At 46.7% G+C, this 21,658-nt stretch overlaps 1 protein-coding gene across 3 annotated transcripts in view; it reads left to right on the top strand.

The window, feature by feature from the left end:
• Positions 1 to 21,658, top strand: part of LOC139763899 (uncharacterized) — a 350,136-nt gene that overhangs the window by 272,697 nt on the left and 55,781 nt on the right. The window contains exon 1 of one of the 3 annotated variants that reach the window (XM_071690314.1): positions 2,298 to 2,359. The exons of the other annotated variants lie outside the window; for them this stretch is intronic. Coding sequence (XP_071546415.1) covers positions 2,336 to 2,359 — 24 coding nt within the window. The 5' untranslated portion in view covers positions 2,298 to 2,335. Of the gene's footprint in view, positions 1 to 2,297; positions 2,360 to 21,658 lie in introns of those variants that run through there. 3 annotated transcript variants of the gene reach the window in all.

The following is a 21,658-nucleotide window of genomic DNA, read 5'->3' as shown; positions in this document are numbered from 1 at the left end:
CTGTGCAGAAGATTGACCCAGGGCTCCGGAGAGTAGAGTGTTATGTGCCCAAGATAACGTAGAGTCAGAGAGAGAGAGAGAGTAGCGGGAGCTCTACATAGAGAGCCCTGGAGAGTGCTGTGTACATGATAACATAGAGCCCCAGTGAGCGTGGGGTGTGATCCACACACACACACACACACACAGAGCGCTTTACTGAGCATTGTTTGCCACACCTCACGCTCAGTCAAGCCGTCAGTCATTATCCTGGCCATTTGTGTCGACGGGTCGTGGTGGCGATGATGGCGGTGGTGGGCAAGAGATCTTTATCAATTGTCAAAAATAGCTCAAGGGGCTCCGTCGTGGCTCTTTGTTTTGGTGAGGAAGAGTTGGTGAGAGGCAGAGGGAGGGGGGGGGGGGGGCACCTCCTGTGGGTAGATTTCACGTCTTGTGTCCTTTTTTTTTTCTTTCCTTCCTTTTCTTTCATTCCATCTTTGGATAATGGAGGAATCGTAAAGACAAGGACTTGGTAGTTTTGAGGAAGGCACCTCGTTCTCACAGCTCCCATGTCTCCTGCAACCCCTTGATCACCACTGACCCCCACATACCATCCACACAAACCACCCCACCACACGCTGACCTCACCACACCCAGGTGCCAGATACAACCCCGTCCCTCATTACCACCATCACCACCACCAACCACACACTTGCCTTTCCACCACAGTTAACCCCGTCAACCCCCACCTGCCTCCTCACCAAAGCTCCTAATGCCAACGCCACAACCCCCATCCCCACCCAGGTCAGCTCAGGTCATCCCTGGGTCAAATGGTGTTCACCTCGGGTCATGCCAGCCTTGTTACCAGTCCCCCTACCATCCCTCAAACCATCCCCAATCCCCCCCACCGGACCAGGTGAGCGGAGGTCACCCCAGGGTCATCTGTTGTTCACGTCGGGTCACACCATCGGGTCAAAACTACCGATGTGACCCGTTTCTCTTCTACTCTCTCTCTCTCTCTCTCTCTCTCTCTCTCTCTCTCTCTCTCTCTCTCTCTCTCTCTCTCTCTCTCTCTCTCTCTCTCTCTCTCTCTCTCTCTCTCTCTCTCTCGTATGGTCCAGTAGAGCGCCAATAATGTTCTGTATTTCTGTGTCTTCAGGTTTCAAACTCACTCCAGCTTTACTGTGGCTTTGGAACTCATTTTCTCCCTCCTTTTCCTTTGAATTACCATTGGATCACCTCCTCTGAACTTTTATGTTCCTTCAGAATGTCTGATGGTGTTTCCTGTTGGATGTTTTCGTGTGTCAAATTCTAATCTGTATCACTATTTCATGGTGTGTGTGTGTGTGTGTGTGTGTGTGTGTGTGTGTGTGTGTGTGTGTGTGTGTGTGTGTATGCGCGCAAGTCTGAATAGTAGGAAAACCGCAGGAAGAACAGTATAGACCACATATGCCTCAAGGCACTGATAAAAAGAAAAAGAAATTGGGAAATTTGAGGTTCCTGTGAGGCGAGCCTCAGGGGTAGTTATGTTGCAAGACACACACACACACACACACACACACACACACACACACACACACACACACACACACACACACACACACACACGTCAAAGGTCCAACACCACACGATGTCTACAAAAATGAGTAAATAATTACCACCTACCTGTGGCTGTCGAGTCAGGGGGTTGGGAGGTGCCCTCTGGAGAAGGGTAGGTGGGGTGGAAGGTGGGGGTCAACATGCCTGCACACTGACTCATGTGTTGGTATGTGGGGGGCTATGTGCTGGTACGTACAGTCATGTGATGGTATGTGATATCATGTGTCGGTGTGTGGGGTCCAATGTGTGGGTACGCAGGGTTCATGTGTTTAGACGTAGTGGCCTCGTGTTGGTATATGGGATCATGTGATGGTATGTGGCATCATGTGGTAGTACGTGGTAGGGTCACGCGTTGGTATGTGGTATCACGTACTGCCATGTGGCATCTTGAAGCTATACCGTATGAAGATATAACCAGAGAATTTGGTTAGGATAAATAAAACATGTATATTGTGATTTCCTGTTGTAGAATATCTTTACTGCCCTTATCATTACTGGCATCAATGTGTATTTTTCATTGTTCATTATCATACGAATTATCCTCATCAGGTGGGTCATTATACATCACACTTAACTCTAATCATAGCAGCAGGGAACATAGAATGCAAATAGTGATAAACGGCGTTAAGAAAATGGGATACCAAGTTCTGTGTTGTTGTTATGTGTTTCATGAGAAAATGGATGAGAATTAAACCTAGCTCACTTTTCTTTCTGCAGGTACGACTGATACCAGTACTGTAGGGCCGAGTGACGTCAGGTAATGGCCCATCGCAACGACACGAAGGTAAACTGCCCTGTACACTATAGCACTCGTCAGGACGTAGGTTACTGTGGTTGTTGAACGCAGTGAGTTCGTGGTACTCTCATTGACAGATATGATTTAGTGGAAAGGTTTTGATTGATTCATGTTTGCGAGAGATTTTGTTTTTTGTTTATTGTGGCATGTTTTTCTCCTCTTCTTGACTTGTAAGGCTTTTTTTTTTTAACTAGTGGGCTTTTATCTACGTGCGTTTTTTCCAGTGGGATTTTGGACTTAAAGGGTCATATTTAAACGCTCATCTATCCCTCCATATTGTCCAAGTTCGGTTTTATGGTAAACTATCATTATCGTCCATTTCTAATTCTGTCCAAGAAGAATTTTTGTTCAAATCAATTCTTCATCTTCTTTCTTAACCTTCGGTGCTTCCTTCAGAAGATCCCTTCTGCAGATCTGTGATAAGATTAACATCAGTAGAGGAGAGTATCAGGACCTCACGCAGAAACTCCGGTGTTGCACAGGACATAGAAGGACACGACATGCCAGGGTTCGAACTCCGTCATAATCATACCTCGAGATCCGTTTTCCTTATAGCCACGAACACAGACTTCGCATTTTCGACGGTTCTTCGTTTTAAAACTCGAATTCGTATACCATTTTACCGTTATAAATGTTAATCAAAGGATAGAAAAGGCTAGCAAGAAAACGGACAGTGTGGCATCACGGGTTGTATGTAAACAGTTTAGAAATTAGATACAGCAGCTGTCTACTGTATTAGACCCGAGTGTAGCACAACGGAACAGAAAGAAAATTTAGGTGTTAAGCTGGCGATACAAAGGAGAAGCTTGTGTCTTAAGACACTTTGACGAGTTGGGAAATTGAAGGAAATTTTGAAGGAAATGACGGACTGAAATATTGCGTCTTAAATCGCAGGAAAAAGAAGAAGAAAAGAAAACGGGGTTTCCATTGTTTTGAACTTACAAAGAACATTATTGGAAAAGAACTGTTTATGACCATGCGAGAAATTGAGTTAAATTGTAAATAGAAATGTGTGGAAGTGGAAACATTTCAGCGGTTTATGAATGAGAAATGGGACTGGAGAGAGAGACAGAGAGAGAATGATGAAATTAGATATAAAGCTACTCTCTCTCTCTCTCTCTCTCTCTCTCTCTCTCTCTCTCTCTCTCTCTCTCTCTCTCTCTCTCTCTCTCTCTCTCTCTCTCTCACACACACACACACACACACACACACACACACACACACACAGATCACAGTGCAATTCCTCGACGATATTTTGAGGGTATCATTGCTAAGCGACTCGCTTTTCCCGTCCCCCTCGCAGAACCCATTGTGTTGCTCCGCGCAAGAGCTTCATCAGGATGTGTCATGAGCGGGGCAACTCGTCGTCTCTCGTCCGTAAGCGTTCGCATGAGGAGGAGAGCCAGATTAGCATCGAGGAGGGAGGCATTCGCTCGAGTGACGACGGTACCAAGGCTATCAAACACGACTGGAACACACACACACACACCACCTCCCCTCTCCTCATATACATCTCCAAGGACGAGTATATATATCCCCCCACCCCCCAGCCTCATGCCCACCCGCTCTCCGTCTTCATAATTGAAGATCACTTCATGGCTCGGGTTTACGCTCGTGACAAATCTCTTTTTTCTTCTGAGTGACCGACATGGTGGGGGTAAAAACATGGCCCTCTCATGGCCATTTCTGATGAAAGGAAAATGACTCACGAGACTAGAGGTGAAGAAATGAAGAAATGTTAAAGTTGGAAAGGTTTTACAGGGAGATGGAGAGACGATAGAAGGAAGAGAATGCCACAGCTTTGCTGCTCAAGGAAAGAAGTATCACAACGGTAAATTCTCGTGTAATTGGCCTCCACGCAGAAACTATGGGAAGCGGCGGCCGGGCACGTGTGGAAGTGGATCTCTAGGTTTCACTAAATCTTCATGATGGGTTCACTCCTCTCTAGAAGGAGTTTACCTCCGTTAATTGTCGTTTAATTTCAAGTCTGTAGACTAGGTATCCTTCTCGAGTTTACCCTATGGCTGAACTAAATACCCTCATGGCTGAACTTTACGGTAGTATACATGCATCCATGACAGAGGTATATCCCCATGGCTGAACTATGCCCTCATGGCTGAAATTTTTACTCAGTGTCACATACAGCCGTGAGCAGTATTCACTTCGTAGCTAAACTGTCTCTGGCATGTATTTTTCTTTTTTTTTTCACGAAGTTGAATGAAGCCTCTGCACCCTCCATTGGTCCTGGCTGAAGGCAAAAGCAGACCTGACACCCTCACTTGCTCGCCGCCACCACTATCATCGTTTGGTCTCCCACCATCACCATCACCGCCACACCACCACCACCACCACCACCATCACCACCACCACCAGCGAGCACGATGATGGAGATAGGATTAGCGGGCGACAACCAGCCCTAATTAACACTCCTTTCAAAACACGAGTCTTTCCTTCCCCTCCTGTTAACCGCTCCTCTCTCTCTCTCTCTCTCTCTCTCTCTCTCTCTCTCTCTCTCTCTCTCTCTCTCTCTCTCTCTCTCTCTCTCTCCCTCTCCTTCCCTCCCACCCTCCCTGCCTCATTCAGTAGCTTCCCACATCAGCTGTCGGGCGCATGCCACGTGCGGCCGACCAATCAAGAGGCGCATGGCGCGTGCTGCGGACCAATCAAGGGACGCTTTGACACGTGCTGTGGTCCAATCAAGGGAAAGGATTGACACGGACAAATGACAGTTTAATGACAGTTAATCAGGAAGGAGAGGATGGCTTGTGTTTACGATGGGGATCTGAGGGAGTGTTCGTTAAAACGTGTGTTTTGTAACACAGCAAAAATCTAATTATAGGTAATACTTCACAAACAAGTAGTTATCGAAAAAAGAAAAAAAAAACGATGAAAAGACGAGGCCTTGTCTAGATACACACCCGGGAAACCCTGCATGTTTTGCCGGCTTTCAATACTTGTTGATTTAGTGTGTGGGAGATGAGCAGGTAGATAGCGTAGGGTCAGTCTTCGTTGATACAATGGAAATGCAAAGCACCAGCAGACCCCTGGGTGCTTTCAAGGCCGTGCGTGATAGCGGAAGAGATCTGGGAACAAGGAGGTTAGCGTGGAGATAGGGCAAAGAGGTAGACGTACGACTTTAGGAGAAATGTCAGTAGATTTTTTTTTCTAATTCCGGACGCACAAATAACGTCGCCTGTTAAGCTCGAGCCAGGGATTCTTGTGGGTTATTTTAAACGTATTAACGTTGTTTCTCTCGACTGCATTTGTTGGTAAATTACACTACATATTGACAATCCTGTTTATGAAACTGTACTCTCTGTGTCGTTCGAAGTGATATATTCGCCAGCAATTTTACCTCCTTCGCTGAGGGTGAGACCAGACTGATCATGTCTTCTGATACCTCTGCTCCGGTCAAGACGGTCAAGGCGTTGGATAACCCGAGTCCCTGGATTGGGTTACGTCATCCTCTTTCCATCGCTGGATGAGTTAAGGGCGTCGTAAGATGAGGTCGTCTGAGCGACCCCTCATAGGATTTGTCTCTCACTCCGGCAGCCACCCTGGTAACTCGCTGCCCCTGTCATCTCGCCTCTTCCAGAGCCTCTTTTCCTTAAGGAAGGTGACCCAACCTGACCACAATGTCCAAGCTGGTGACGCACAAATGAACTTGCAAATAGGATCAAGTTTTCTAGACCCGATTTGGAATGCTGACCATATGGGGCGTAGTGGTTTGGCTTCGTCGAGGCCTCCATGACTTACGAATGGATATATCAACCCTTACTGGACGCATGGCTTCACCTCGCTAAATGCACAGGAGCCACCGACAACTCTCTCCCGGGTGAACCCACACCACCTCCTCGCCATCCTCACCTCCTTTCCATCTCTCTCTCTCTCTCTCTCTCTCTCTCTCTCTCTCTCTCTCTCTCTCTCTCTCTCTCTCTCTCTCTCTCTCTCTCTCTCTCTCTCTCTCTCTCTCTCTCCATCTGTCCTTCCCCTACACTCCACCACCATCCCTCTATCCTCCCTCTCTCCCACCCCCCGCCCTACCCCTTCCAACCCAACAAATGGAACCCATCCCTCAAAGTAAACAGTTTACTGATAAAGTGGGACAGGTGGGGCCAGCGCGTCGCCTACTGACAGTTTATCTTCCGTGATCGCGGTCATCCTAATCCATCCTCTCTCTCTCTCTCTCTCTCTCTCTCTCTCTCTCTCTCTCTCTCTCTCTCTCTCTCTCTCTCTCTCTCTCTCTCTCTCTCTCTCTCTCCCTCGTGCCCCTCAGACCCTACCATTTCGAACCTCAATATATTTTCGTCCAGTTTCTCTCCCTCGATGTGATCTGTCATGTACCTGCATGTACAGCGGTCGGTCAGCTGACACCACCAGCTGATTCACGTGCCCTACTTGTTGACAGCATATCGTACGCCCGGCCACGGCATCAGGGACATCCTGGCCGTTCTCGTACCGCAGGTGTTCCTGTTGTTGTTTGTCTGTCGTGGATGTGCAGGCTGTTTTTCACGATAATCATTTATTGTTTTTCTGTGTTTGTAGCCTTACAGTGGCGACATTTTCTGCTAGTCTTATTTACCGCGGTGGTCAGAATTTCTCTTTATTGTTTTTTTTTTCCTGACCTGGTGACATCTTTGCTTCTTGACCTTACCGGTGAAATGTCTTTTGATTGGCGACCTTAAGACTAGTGACCTATGTGGTGTGTGGTGACCTAACTTATGTGTTTAATGATGTTGCTAAGAGTGATGTTTGTTTTTGATAAGTGCAGTAGTACTCTGTTTATCTACTTTAACATTATATATATATATGTATATATATATATATATATATATATATATATATATATATATATATATATATATATATATATATATATATATATATATATATATATAGTGTGTGTGTGTGTGTGTGTGTGTGTGTGTGTGTGTGTGTGTCCGCTCCCTCTACATGGCTAACAATCATGATGCTTCCGGCGCATTAATCCGCTAACTATTCATATTTTAATTATTTACCGAGATCCTTTACCACCTCCCCCCCTCCCTCCCTCACTCCCTCCCTTTCTGTAACACCCACCTCCCCCTCCCCCATCTCCCTCCTCCCTCCCCACAACATCTACAGCCGGGCTAGACCATTCTCTCCCAAAGCAGCCAGCCAACCGTGCCTCAACCAACCCTATTGTCCGGCCATGTTATCCGGCTTTGTATGGTTTATCCGGTGGTCGAACCTATTTAATCCGTGGTATCTATAGGTGAATATATATATATATATATATATATATATATATATATATATATATATATATATATATATATATATATATAAGTATGTTTGTGTGTGTGTGTGTGTGTGTGTGTGTGTGTGTGCGTACACACACACTGGCTACGTTCTACATCCGTTGTTGAAAAGTCTCATATTACTGTCAACCTTTGCAACGGGGATGAATAACTGATTTATCTTCACGTTTGTTTCTGGTAAGCTGTACAATTCCCAGACATCTCAACTTCTAGGGAGTTTATATATATATATGTTTATCTGATCAGCTGACGTGTTTACCCTGTAAGGGAAGGGTGGGGTGGGGGGGTCGGGGGTACTAGTGGTAAGCAAGGAAGGACCAGAATGGTGTGCTTGGAGGCCGCCTGTACCCTTTGCTGTGGTAACAATGTGGCCATAGGTGAATAACGGGGGTGTGTTGTGATAACAATGGCACGGCTGACAGGCATGGAGAGAGAGAGAGAGAGAGAGAGAGAGAGAGAGAGAGAGAGAGAGAGAGAGAGAGAGAGAGAGAGAGAGAGAGAAGCAGCATGACGGAACGAGAGAAAATCTACGAGAGGGAACGGCTTGTGGAGACCTACCATAGGTAGGCCCGGTGAGATAGGTAGCAGACCGACCGACCATGGGTAGATGCAGTAGATGGGTAGCAGACTCACCATGGGTAGACCCGGTAGACGGTAGTGGAGGAGCCTTGCCATGGGAGACTGCGGTGTACCCCCACACTGACAGAACCTTGAGGGTTGAACATCGTCATGAACACAACGAATCTCCCGCCCAGGTGAGCCGTTCTGGTGAGGCTGTCCAGCGCCTGTGGTACCTTATGCGTCTATAGTGTATAGGTACTGTAGGCTTGGATCCTGTACATCTCTTGTTTTCGCATCATTTACTTCTGCAGGTACTGTAGGCCTGGATCCTCTACTGTAGAATTGAATCGTGGGCATCTACATGGGACTACAAGGTTGAATTCTTCATTAACTTGTATTCTATAACGATTCTGATACATTATCCCAAATTTGTCGTAAAAAGTGACGTGCTTTTGTTCGTATCGCAATCAGGTCTGCTCGGATCCTACGAAGAAATGAAACAGTGAAAATCATGTGGCCGTAATGTAGTGAAAAGATTATCATCCCAGTTTCATTTATTTTACCAGTTTTTCCAAAAGTAATTTATGAATCCCACTAACACTTATACTGCACTCCGTCATTTATGAAGATAACGAAATGTAACTGGAAGGTAACTAAATGTAACGTAAAGATAACTGAACATGACCCATATACCGTGTTACTTGCGGTACTGCACGTCCTCTGTCCTTAATTACTTAATACCTTTATTGAATATTAGTCTTGGGAGGTTAATTTAAGCGTGAAAATTAATCCTGCGATGGGGAAAAAATATATTTATGATACGGTCTAGCCTAATTGATGTATAATTATGCATAATTTACCATAAATGATGTATAATTGTGTATCATTCATCATTTATTTATTCTCAAGTCTTTCATAATTACTGAGCCGTGAGAAATTGAGTTAAATGGTGACAGTATTGCTCGGGGTACGAGCCAGTGAGAGACGCTGGGGGGCGGGGTTTGCCCTCCCAACTCCCGTGGCCACAGGCAAGCAGCGCCTCTCCCGCTACAGGAGCCGCCCCATATGAAAGGACCATTTGTCGTGTATCGCATTCATACGGTCCTGCACAGTACAGAATTATGGATCGCCCTCAGCAAAGGTTTAGTGTAGTACCATCAAACCATTTTATGTTTTTGTTGATATCTCCCTCCCTCACACACACACACACACACACACACACACACACACACACACACACACGTCCTGGCATGTACCACCTGACGAAGGGAAATGCCAGACAGGAGCAACAGCTGAAGAGGACGATGCACGGTAACGCCAGGCCGAAGTTGACGTCATCAGGGGGAAGTGTGTGATTACCATGGGACACAGTTGTGCCGCGGGACCCCAGCAACACGCAGGGATGACGGTGGAGTCAAACACTCGACTGTGTGGAGAGACAGAGTCCACCAGACGATGCTGAAACATATTCGAGAGACTTTCCAAACCCAGGAAGACCATATTTTTCAGAAGAGATAACGGCGGAAAACAATTGTGTTCTTCCTCTACTTCTTCTTCTTCCTGCTCATCACACCAGACGAGGAAAACCAAATGACGACAACAAACAAAAAGATTAGTGATAAATGTTGCCGAATAATCTTATCACTTCCAACTCCCGCTGTTGGCCACGATAGTCCCCCCCCCCCTACCTACCCCACCCCACCCACCCACCCACCAGTTCAAGAAGTACTGGACCAGTATCAAAACACCTGGTAGTGTGGAGGTCCCAGGTCCTCTCCCACACGGTGGTAGGGTACCTTAACACAGCAGTACAGCTGTTATCCTCCCCCCCTCCCCACCTCACAGCACCCCCTACGAGAGTCTGTCTACCTTCTCCACCTGGCTGTCAGTGTTCCTTGAGGCATATCCCATCCCCCTCACTCCCCCCTTCCCCCTTTCTTGCCTCGTATTCTTCATTGTTTATCGTTTCATCTTCCCAGACGTACATATTTACTGTTATCTCGATGTGTCCTATACGTGCAGGGAGGACGAAACGGACAGGAACTGCAGAGGCCTTGGTACGTGATCACCTCTGTTTGTGTAACTGTTAAGACAGGAAGTGAACGGAAGAACTTGTGTGTTGGGGGGAGGAGGAGGAAGAAGAAGAAGAAGAGGAGGTTGTTATTAAGTGGAGAGATCCTATCTTGACGGAACACGTGAACAGTGTAGCGGTATTCTGTCCTCATGTACGGGTGGTGCTGCCTGAAATGAAGATATACCGTTGGCGTGGGTGGTACACTATACGCATTAGAAGGGCAGTGAAGACACTGCTGGTGTGAGTGGGACTCTTATACGCTTTAGTGAGGCGGTGAAGACACTGCTATTGTAGATGGCACACTATATGCATTAGTGGGGCAGTGAAGACACTGCTGGTGTATGGAGCACTGCAGACACCTCAGTGGCGGTAAGGACACAGCTAGAGTAGCCGGGACACTGTAGACCAGTGATGCAGTGAGGACACAGCCACATCAGTACTGCCATAAAACATTAAGACAGGAGTAAAATATCCTGACCAAGTGTATACATGCGCTTATCATGAGTGTAAACACAAAGAGTAAAACAGTATTTACACTCGGCGGGTGCGCGGAAGTTGAGTTGATATATGATATGCGCATGTTGGTAGGGCAAACACCTGCCAACACGAACTCAACGTGGAGACAATGGCATCTAAAACCAACTATGATGAGCTCGAATGTCCTTCGGATGTAGCACATAATCAGCTGGAGATAGCCGACACACACACACACACACACACACACACACACACACACACACACACACACACACACACACACACACGCACGCACGCACACGCACGGACGCGCATACACACGCAAATGTATATCTTTCGTTGCTACTCAGGTTCCTTTAACCCAAGAGTCGTCCCATTCTTTTGTCCCTCCATTTCCGAGGTTTATGTTACTCTCGAGCCCGATAATTATACCATTCCAGACCATCCCTTGTGAGGAATGGGGAGGTGGAGATATTCATCGTCCGCCGCGGTGTGGGGGAGCAGGTGGTGGTGAGGGAGAGACACACACACACTCACACGAGACGACACGTGAACACCTTTCATCAAGTCCGTCTCTGCGTCTCGCTCATTCTATAGCATACCATCAGCGCCTCATTTCCAACACTAGGCAGTGCTCAAGGGTGAGTATAAAGCTACAGAAGCGGGGTTGGTACACAGAGAGTGCAGACTGATGAGGGAAGGTCAGCAAGAAGACGGGGAGAGCTCAGCATGTAGGACTTGGCTATTATTTATCCCACCGCCTCCGCCACCACCTGCCGGGCGGTAGCTGGGGAGCGGGGATGAAAGAGGCATATGGTCTGGTGATATGGAGAAGCTGTCTTCTGTATACGCTCGGAATAATGGGCGACGGCTGAGACTCGATGGCGGAAGGAAGGACCCAAAAGTCGAGAGTCTCTTTCAACGTCAGAAATATACAGATACTGGGGTCGTAGGTGTGTGTGTGTGTGTGTGTGTGTGTGTGTGTGTGTGTGTGTGTGTGTGTGTGTGTGTGTGGGCAGCAGCAAATGAGTGAACGTAAGGAGTCTTATGAACATGAGGATGTTGTAGAGACTGCCACACGGTCGCAGGAGGGAATATGAAGATGCGAATGTGAGATATAATCTCTCTGGCAGAGGGACGAATGTGAGGGAGTGTCTCCAGTATTTGTTTTCTAAATCTGATATCCGACCACTTCTCTTGTATCTTGGGCGAGCGTCTGATGACGCAGCTGAGGACCTGCGTAGTAGCGGCATGCATATGTATTAAATACATTATATATGCGGTGAATATCTAACAACTGTTGCTTTGGAAACCAGAAATATATTGTTGTGATATACGATTAAGCCACACGCGAGTACCAGGGTACGAAATATATGTATATATATAGAGAGAGAGGGAGAGACAGACATTCACAAAATACCATCGTAAAAGTAATGATGAGTTTTCTTATATACGGACAAAGGTAAATCTTTGCCGGAACCATTACTGAGTGTCTGGTCAATTGTATTCAGCGTCCACAATAGAAGATAACAATGTACTGACGGGGGAAATTGCCCAGGTAGAAATTTTATGATAAGACTTTAGCAATAGCAGCGAGACTGGAGGAGCCGACACAGGAAGGAACCGAACCATTGGACACGATAGAACATTTCTAAATTGGCATCATCAGTGGACAATGGAAAGGCATTTTTTTTTTCTCTCTCTCTCTCTCACAGCGAAGAGCTTCCGTGTGTGTGTGTGTGTGTGTGTGTTTGGAGAGAGAGAGAGAGAGAGAGAGAGAGAGAGAGAGAGAGAGAGAGAGAGAGAGAGAGAGAGAGAGAGAGAGAGAGAGAGAGAGAGAGAGAGGTGGGAAAGGAAAAAATGAAAGGGCAAATAATTTTCTTATATTCTTTGGGCACTGATCATGGACACTGGTGCTCACATCAGGGTCAGCCCACTTTCTTTGGGGGGGGGGGGGAAGCTCATCTGCTCTCATGACAGTTGAAAGATTTGCCTCTTACAGGAAGGCGGATATCGGAAGTAGAGAGTCAAAAAAAAAAAAAATGAAGGTAAAGTGTTGCACAGTCCGTGTGTACGAACAGACAGAACCCAAGCGTCGGACTGCCGACTCCTTGAGTTGGCCAAAGTTTACAAAATATGTGTGAAACGTTTGCGCTGCTTCTGGGTGCTGCGTGGTGGAAGAGGCACACCAGAGGGAGGGAGAGCCTTTGAAAAAAGATCGATCAAAGTAATATGATTAAAAGAGAGAGAGAAAAAATGATGAACAACACGGCAACATTGAAAAATAATCAAGTGGAGAAGTGAGCGACAGAGAGCTGACAGAATGAATTGGTTCCGAGTGAAAAACTGGGGAAGGACCACCTGACACAATCTAAAATAACAGGTTTTTCACTTCCTCAAAAATTCGTAAATATTTCTCCTTGTCTCTTCTTTTTCCCCTTTCATAATCCTCTCCATATTTCTATTAAGGCCAGGCCTTGATGTGGACTCTTGTCCGTAACTGGACCTTCCAACGTGTGAATAGAATAAAAAAAAAAGGATAAACAAGCAGTCATAGAGTGGACTGATGATGAACCGAACTTTATCAAAAAGATAATGTGGAAAATAAGAATCTCGTTGGTTACATGAGCGGCACCTCCTTAAACAGGGACGCATCGATCCAGTCCTTCGCAATAATGAAATCGAGGAAAACTGGACTCAGAAATAATGTCTATCATTGTGGCGGTAGCAGCTGCCACACACACTGACAGTTCTTACAGTTGGGCCTTCTGAGCTCCTCCTCCAAAGGGACTTCTCCATTAATACTGATTAATGGGTACGGTCCGAGGCCATACTTATACTATGGAAAGGGGCTGACTGAACCCCCTTGCCATAATGGGGAGTGTTAGAACCTGTGCCCTTGTTAAAGAAAATAAACATAAGCCGATTCCTGATGTGATACCATTGTAAAAAAAAAGGGTCTGTTCTGATGCCTTATAGAAGAGGGGTTGGGCTAGTACCTTTACAAGAAGGGGACTTGTCTAACAGCTTTATAAAGGAGGGACTGATCTGATACCTCCATAAAGGAGGGGTCTGATCCGATGCCTTTATATAAAAAAGATTTATAAAGGAAGGTCGAGCCTGATACCTTAACAACGGTAATTCTGGTCTGTGCCTTTATAAAGGAGAGTCTGGCCTGATAACCATATGAATGTGTGCTTCGTCTCGGACCTGCTAATGCACAGGAGACAAATGGTCCCTATCTCACTACATCAGGAAAACGGCTTCTTCCTGCCGTCTCCTATACAACATGCATGTTCTTTGTCCCGACACCTTTAAGTCTAAGGGGAGACTACTGCCGAACGCCCATATCTTTTGCAAGAGGGAGTCACATGATCTGATACATACGTCTCAAGAGGGACGACTTTGATTAGGGATTATGTGTACTCCATCCCTCTCTCGAACAGGAAACATTTCTTGTTTAGGTTTTATTTCTTCATCAAGGGACACTCTGGCCTCTCTCTATATATCTCCTTAAGGCTCGGTGCATCGAAGAGTAATGGATGAGTGTGTATGTGTGTATACAGTGAGTGTTCTATTCATGAGTATGGGTGTATAGGGGGACACTGTGTCCATGTGTTCAGTTCTATCAGCCAATAGGATATAGGAAAAAAGGGGCAGGACCAGGGACGTCAGGGCTAGGGACTTAGGGGTTAGGTATCTTAGGGCTAAGGACTTCAGGGACAGGGACTCCAATGGATGGACGTCATAGGGATCTCAGGGCCAAGGACCTCTGAGAAAGAACTTGAGGGCTAGAGACCTCAAGGGAGGAACCTCAGGGTTGGGGATATCAGGGAAAGGACTTTTAGGTAAGGGGACTCCGGGGATGGGAAATGAAGACCAGGCACCTGAAATAGACCTCAGGGACATTGATCTCCGGACCAGACACTTTAGGGATAGGTGCCCTACGGCCAGGAGCCCCTCATCTAGGCGCCTCATGGCCAAAGACCACCCCAACCCCCCTGGATGGGACCTCAGGGGGAAGGGAAAGTGGAGTAGGTAGTGAGAGGTCAGCCTGGCCTCGCCCTCCTTTGGTCCACCTGGGAGCTGAACTTGTTGCTTCTTCCTCACTCGAACCTTCCGTTCACAGTTGACCCGTTGTTATCTTCGTGGCTCCCATCTCTCTCTCTCTCTCTCTCTCTCTCTCTCTCTCTCTCTCTCTCTCTCTCTCTCTCTCTCTCTCTCTCTCTCTCTCTCTCTCTCTCTCTCTCTCTCTCTCTCTCTCTCTCTCTCTCTCTCTCTCTCTCACACACACACACACGGAGGGTTTGGGTAAACACTGAGATGGCTGGGAGGAGCAGGTGTGGACGGGTGCCCAAACACTGCCTGTCTGCTTAGCGAGTGACCTCAACGCTACAAAATAAAGTGATCCGTCATAGACTGGCGACCTCTCGTTTTGTTGACCTCGCTGAGTGCTGACACTCGTGGGTACTGGGGTGGAGGTGGTGCTGACACTGGGAAAAGGGGTGGGAGGGATGCCGACGTGGGGATAAATGGTGAAGACAGCTGACAGAGGAAGAGGAAATGGGAAAAGCTGTCACTGGAATGGATGAGATGCTAGCACAGATAGACAGCTGGGAGTGATGGAGGGGAATTGCTGACACGGGAAGGGGCTTGGGCACAGTTGTTAGTGAGGAAGAGGGATTGTTGACACAGGGCAGAGGTAGGCAATAGCTGGTAGTGAATAGGAAGGATTGCTGACGTAGGAGAGAGAGGGGGTGAACGGCTGACAGTGAAGGAGGGAAATTGCTGACACGGGAGAAAGGAGGCTGGACAGCTGGTAGCGAAGGGGTCGGGCGCTAACAAGAGGGAGAAAGAGAGAGAGAGAGAGAGGGGGGGTGGGGAGGTGTCAGGACACAGCTGATACCAGATGAGGATGGGAAGACATAGAGCATGAAAGGAGGGGACTGGACGATGGAGAAGGAGAATGAGGGAAGACAAAAAGGGAGAAGAGGGAGGGAAAAGATAAGGTGAAGGAGCTGATGAAGTCGATATAGAGGGAGGGTGTAAACCTGGTTAGGGAGGGGAGGAGTGAAAGCTTTGGGATTGTAACGAGACGTAGAGATAAAGGGGAGGTGGGTGGGTGGATGGGGGGTCGGACACTTGGCATCAGAAAAAGTGGTCTAAGGCTCCCGTTTGACCAAATACGGATGTCGTTTCCTTAAAAAGAAGGGGAAAAAAACAACTCCAAGAACAAGACGAGGTTCTTAAACATTTCAGTTTCGGTAGATGAGGGAGATGTATCAGCGTGATAGCAGGGATACGACGGGATCATACGGTGGGTCTTTTAGGTGGATTGAGGATCACGTGATACCGGAGAGAGAGAGAGAGAGAGAGAGAGAGAGAGAGAGAGAGAGAGAGAGAGAGAGAGAGAGAGAGAGAGAGAGAGAGAGAGAGAGAGAGAGATGCGTCTAGATTACAGGTTAATATTTGCTTTTCTCAAGGTTCAGTTCTCCCCTGGCTGTTATTCTGACAACCCTCGCTCCGTATGTTGCGGTCTGTCAGTCTGTCTGTCTGCCATTGTCAGCCAAGTGTAGGTCTTGTATGCATTTCAGTGAATTACGTTCATTTTGAAACATTCGAACCTTCGCTACGTACATATACTATTTCTACCTAATTTAACCCTACTGCTTAATGAACATCAATATCATAACATCGTCACAGGAAAATATATATATATATATATATATTGGAAAGGATCACAATTTTTGCGCGTGATCAAGATATTCCTCTGAGATGCTTTGGACAATCACATGTTTACCAAATGGCGTCCTAGCTTCGTCTCTTCGATGTATATCAACTGACTTATATTTCTCTCTTGTGTCTCCCCTGATTGTGTGATTATTACACGAAAGTGCACTTGGGACCTTATCGTGTTTCATTTTCCCCGTGGACTCATAGGTATATATATATATATATATATATATATATATATATATATATATATATATATATATATATATATATATAATGCTCTGTTTTCTTTAATTTCCTCCTTCTTCGTCTTCTTTTTCTAAATCTTTTCTTCGTTCTATTTGCTGGCCACCTCATCATCATCACCCTCCTCCTCCTCCTCCTCCTCCTCATCTCCTGACCATCCTCCTCCTCCTCCTCATCTGCAGCCGTTGCCTGGTCATCGTTCCGTTTTCTGATCTCACTTCGTCACCGTCATCCCCCATCCTGCACTTTCATCATCTCCAGGTTCGTTGTGCACTTTCTCCCTGCATGCCGGGCCTGACTACACACACACACACACACACACACACACACACACACACACACACACACACACACACACACACACACACACAGAACAGGAGACTCAACGAAATGAAAAATCACGAAAGATTTTTTTTCTAAAGAGAAAGAAACTAAAGAAATCCACACTCTTCTTTATGCAAGAGAATTGTTTTTATCGTGTGTCCGACTCATCAGCTGATTAAGCGATCAGCTGATTGCCTCTCGTCAGCTGATTGATAGAGGGGGGTGAGGCAGTGGTCAGCTGATTCACTTAGAGAGGTGGGTGATTGATGGCGGAGTGAAGGGTTGCGCTCCCGGGTTACACAGATCGCTGGAGGGAGGGAGGGAGGGGTTAGTACGTAGCGGTGGGTTTGTTAGTCAAGGGGGTTAATTGCTGGGTGGTTCGTGTTTGTTGTGAAGCGGGGGAGATGAGGTGTGTGGGGGGGGAGGGGGTAAGACAAACAGTTACACACACACACACACACACACAGACACACACACACACACACACACACACACACACACACACACACTCACTCACACACCTCCGTGGTCTGTAGCGGTCAGCGTTGCTGCGCCGTCACGCATGCGTAGGGCCGCCTGGTGGGCTCAAACCCACACAGGTTCGAATCCTGGTCGCGGCAGCCAGTCCACAGTCCACCCAGCTTTTCATCCTCCCCTGGAGGCTGGTCGATAGAATAGGTACCTGGCATTAGGCTAGGGTGTGTGTGTGTGTGTGTGTGTGTGTGTGTGTGTGTGTGTGTGTGTGTGTGTGTGTGTTTCATTCATCCATATACACGACCGTACTATATGTATTCCCAAGAAGGCTAAGATATATAAATGAAGCGAATTGTGGTTGCCGATTGATGGCTCGCTGTTGGATACCGTGCTGGATGATGACTGACATGAGACCTTGTCCACACACACACACACACACACACACACACACACACACACACACACCAACTACCCTTGTGTCAACCCTCGAGACGTGTAATCACCTGGTAACATAATTACCCCGTAATTACCTCAAGAAAAACATCGTCCATCGCATCCTGCCTTACCATCCAGCTGTGATAACCAGCCATGAATAAGACATGAACGTAGACGTACGGAGGCAGCGGAGCGACAACCATACAACCATACCCCCTTCAAGAGTAATCCCAAATCCCGTTTTCTTGCCCTTGTATGGATGGCATCGAGTCGGAGGCGATTCAGGGGTCATTCACGACCGCTGTTTGTCCCGGAAACGCATTATTACCCCGGGAACACGTCCGTGCCCGTCCACGGACGGGGAGATGAACGACGGCCGTTTCCTTTCTCAGGTGGACGACGAGACCCCTGGCCAGGAGGTGGGTTGTTGTTGTTGTTGTTGTTGTTTTTTCTCTATTTGTCCTCGAGGCCGAGACCGACACCCCCTTCCCTCTCCACCCTCGCGTCCGTCCCCGCTAACTGGAGGTCCTGAGCACTGACGGAGGGGAAGCGGGAGATCGGGAAGAATAAAACGGAGTTTCCTCATCGACCGGTGAACAAAAGGCATGAATTATGCTCGTACACACACACACACACACACACACACACACACACACACACACACACACACACACACACACACACACACACAAGAGAGAGAGAGAGAGAGAGAGAGAGAGAGAGAGAGAGAGAGAGAGAGAGAGAGAGAGAGAGAGAGAGATTGCGGATCAAATACAAATTAAATCGAGGTCAGGACACATTGCTCAAGACACAAACACTGATAGATACATGTAACTTGGACTTAGATACAGAGTAAGGTGTAGAGTAAACAGATATGTATGTGGATTGAGGGGGTTTAGAGTAAAGTCAGACTGATGTACACACACGTTGGAGTAAGGAGGGTGTAGAACGAGGGAGAGTAACACATAATCGTGTAGGTTTAGGACGTAGAGAATACAGTAGAGTAAGAGATGCTGCTTTAGAGTTAGGAGCGGAGTCTTAAAAAGCAAGGGACCAACGTGTATAGTAAACCAAGGTAATACATGTACATGTAGAGTACGGTAGAGTAAAGAGTTGTGACTCTAGAGAGAGAAAAAGTAAGGAGACGCAGCTACAGAGCAGGTTAGAGTAAACAGGCGCAGCTGAAGGATTTATCAAGAGTAAGAGGACGGCTGTAGAGTAAGCGAAAATAACGAGGCATGTGGCTTCAGTGTAGGGCAGATTAATGAAGCACGCCTCTAGATTAAGGAGACAAGGATGTAAATCAGAGAGTGTAGGATAAGGAGGCGTGGGTGTAGAGGAAGAGGGCGTGGGGTATAGAGGGTGGCGTGGGTGTAGAGGAAAGAGGCGTGGGGCCGTGGGTGAAGAGGAAGGAGGCGTGGGTGTAGAGGAAGAAGGCGTGGGATATAGAGGGAGGCGTGGGTGCTGAGGAAGGAGGCGTGGGTGTAGAGAAACAAGGCGTGAGTGCTGAGGAAGGAGGCGTGGGTGTAGAGAAAGAAGGCGTAGGTGAAGAAGGAGGCGTGGGTGTAGGGTAAAGACACTCGGGTGTAAATTAAGACAAAGTGATACACAATTACAGAAGCGTGGTTGCAAAATACTGTAAAAAGTTTGTGAAGATTCAGGTGTAGCAGGTGTAGAGCAAGGGTAAGGTGGGTGTAGTTTAGAGCGAGGCGACGCGAGTGTAGTGCAAGGCGGGTGTAGGTAGAATAAGGAGAGGCGAGTGTAGTAGGTGCAGTAAACAAGAAGCAGGGAAGCTGACAGAGGCCGCCGGCGAACCCTGATATAGTACCCACCAAGCTCGTCTATGAGTCCCTTCGTAGACATTTCCTCCTCGCCGCATTGATGTACAAGTCCTGGTTGTCACGGGCGCCACACGTTGTGGGGGGATGGTAATTGTCTTACGTGTGTGTGGTGTGTTGGTTCTTGTATACAAACGGTCAGTCCGACATCTCAAACTGGCCAGGCATCGAGCTGCCGCTCCTCTTCATCTTGCATAATTAATACCTAAACTAACATTCAGTCTCGCTCGAGGTCATTCATTCCTCACGGTCATCTACGATATTTGAGTGGTCAGCAGTCGTTAGATGCTTTCCGTGTGGTCTCTTATCTGGGCGTTAGTGGGCGAAAGGAGAGCGACGCTAGGTCGTGGAAAAAAATGCGCTCCTCTTGTGGCAACACCGGCGCCGCATACCATCCCAAGCTGTACCGACCTAAGGTAAAACACAAGCCACTTCCACACCCTGCCCAGCGAATTACACCTCAACACTATCGAAAACCCATCGCCAACACCTTTCCCCACCGGTGTATAAAAGGAGGAGGGAGAGAGAAGGAGGAGGAGGAGGAGGAGGAGGAGGAGGAGCGGAAAAAAGATAAGGTGTTTCGAGTCGGTGATAATCCTCGTGTGGGGCTCCCCGCGATGTGTTTTTGTTTTGGCGGGACAAAGGTGGTTCCTGGCGATGGCCAACTAAAGTGTGATCCGCGCCATTTACCCCCTTAATACCGCTTGCCGGATTCTCCTATTTTCCGTTGTTTATTCTTCTCTGGTCAATCACAGGAACAGCCCACCTCTATAACAGACAAAGGAATAAATGTATCATTCGTAACTTCACTATTTAAGAAATTGATCTGAGGAAGAGGTTGGGTGAATTTTGGAAGAATATTTTTGGGAATGACATGCCCAGTCCAGGGGGCAAGAGCGAATGGCGTGGCCCCCAGTGTGTGTGTCTACAGTGTGAGTAGTCATTCATGGTCGTCTTCCTCAATGACCCACACCATACCCCCCAGTATACACCATTGGTCATACACTATACTAGCCATCTAATGACACTTTGATGCTAATTATTCCTCCAATATACGATATGCGTTCATTATACTGCCATACATATGATTTATTGATATATTCCCAATTATGAATCATGCACAGGATATATAGATATATATATATATATATATATATATATATATATATATATATATATATATATATATATATATATATATATATATATATATATATATATATATATATATACATATATATATATATATATATTGATATGAATTTACCGGTATATCATACACATGATACTTTGATATCATAATGTTATCAATTATTGAGTCCTTTACACTCTTCATGCAATGGACCAGTTACGTATATACCATCACTGTCTGCATCATACAGGTGTATGCTTGTATGATACCAGTAAACATACTTGTTTACATGGTTTAGGGAAAGTAGTCAGAAGGTATAACTGAAGGATGTCATTTGTGACAGTGCTTCCGAAACAAACCTATCCACACATACTGATGTCAAATGAAGATACCATCCCTTACACGATGTCACCCATTACCCAATGCATCATCCCTTACAAGACATCACCAGTTATACAAGACATCATCCCTTACAAGACATCACCAGTTATACAAGACATCATCCCTTGCAAGACATCATCTTTCATACATCATCCCTCACACGACACAGCTCCTTTTTATACACCACCCTTTATACATCATCCCTTGCAAGACATCATCTTTCATACATCATCCCTCACACGACACAGCCCCTTTTTATACACCACCCTTTATACAAGACATCATCCCTGACGCAGAATTAAGATACCGTGT

Source organism: Panulirus ornatus, chromosome 48 (assembly GCF_036320965.1).
Source record: "Panulirus ornatus isolate Po-2019 chromosome 48, ASM3632096v1, whole genome shotgun sequence".
Taxonomy (NCBI): Eukaryota; Metazoa; Arthropoda; class Malacostraca; order Decapoda; family Palinuridae; genus Panulirus; species Panulirus ornatus.
The sequence above is the reverse complement of the archived record's forward strand: the minus strand, read 5'-3'. Positions and strand labels throughout refer to the sequence as shown.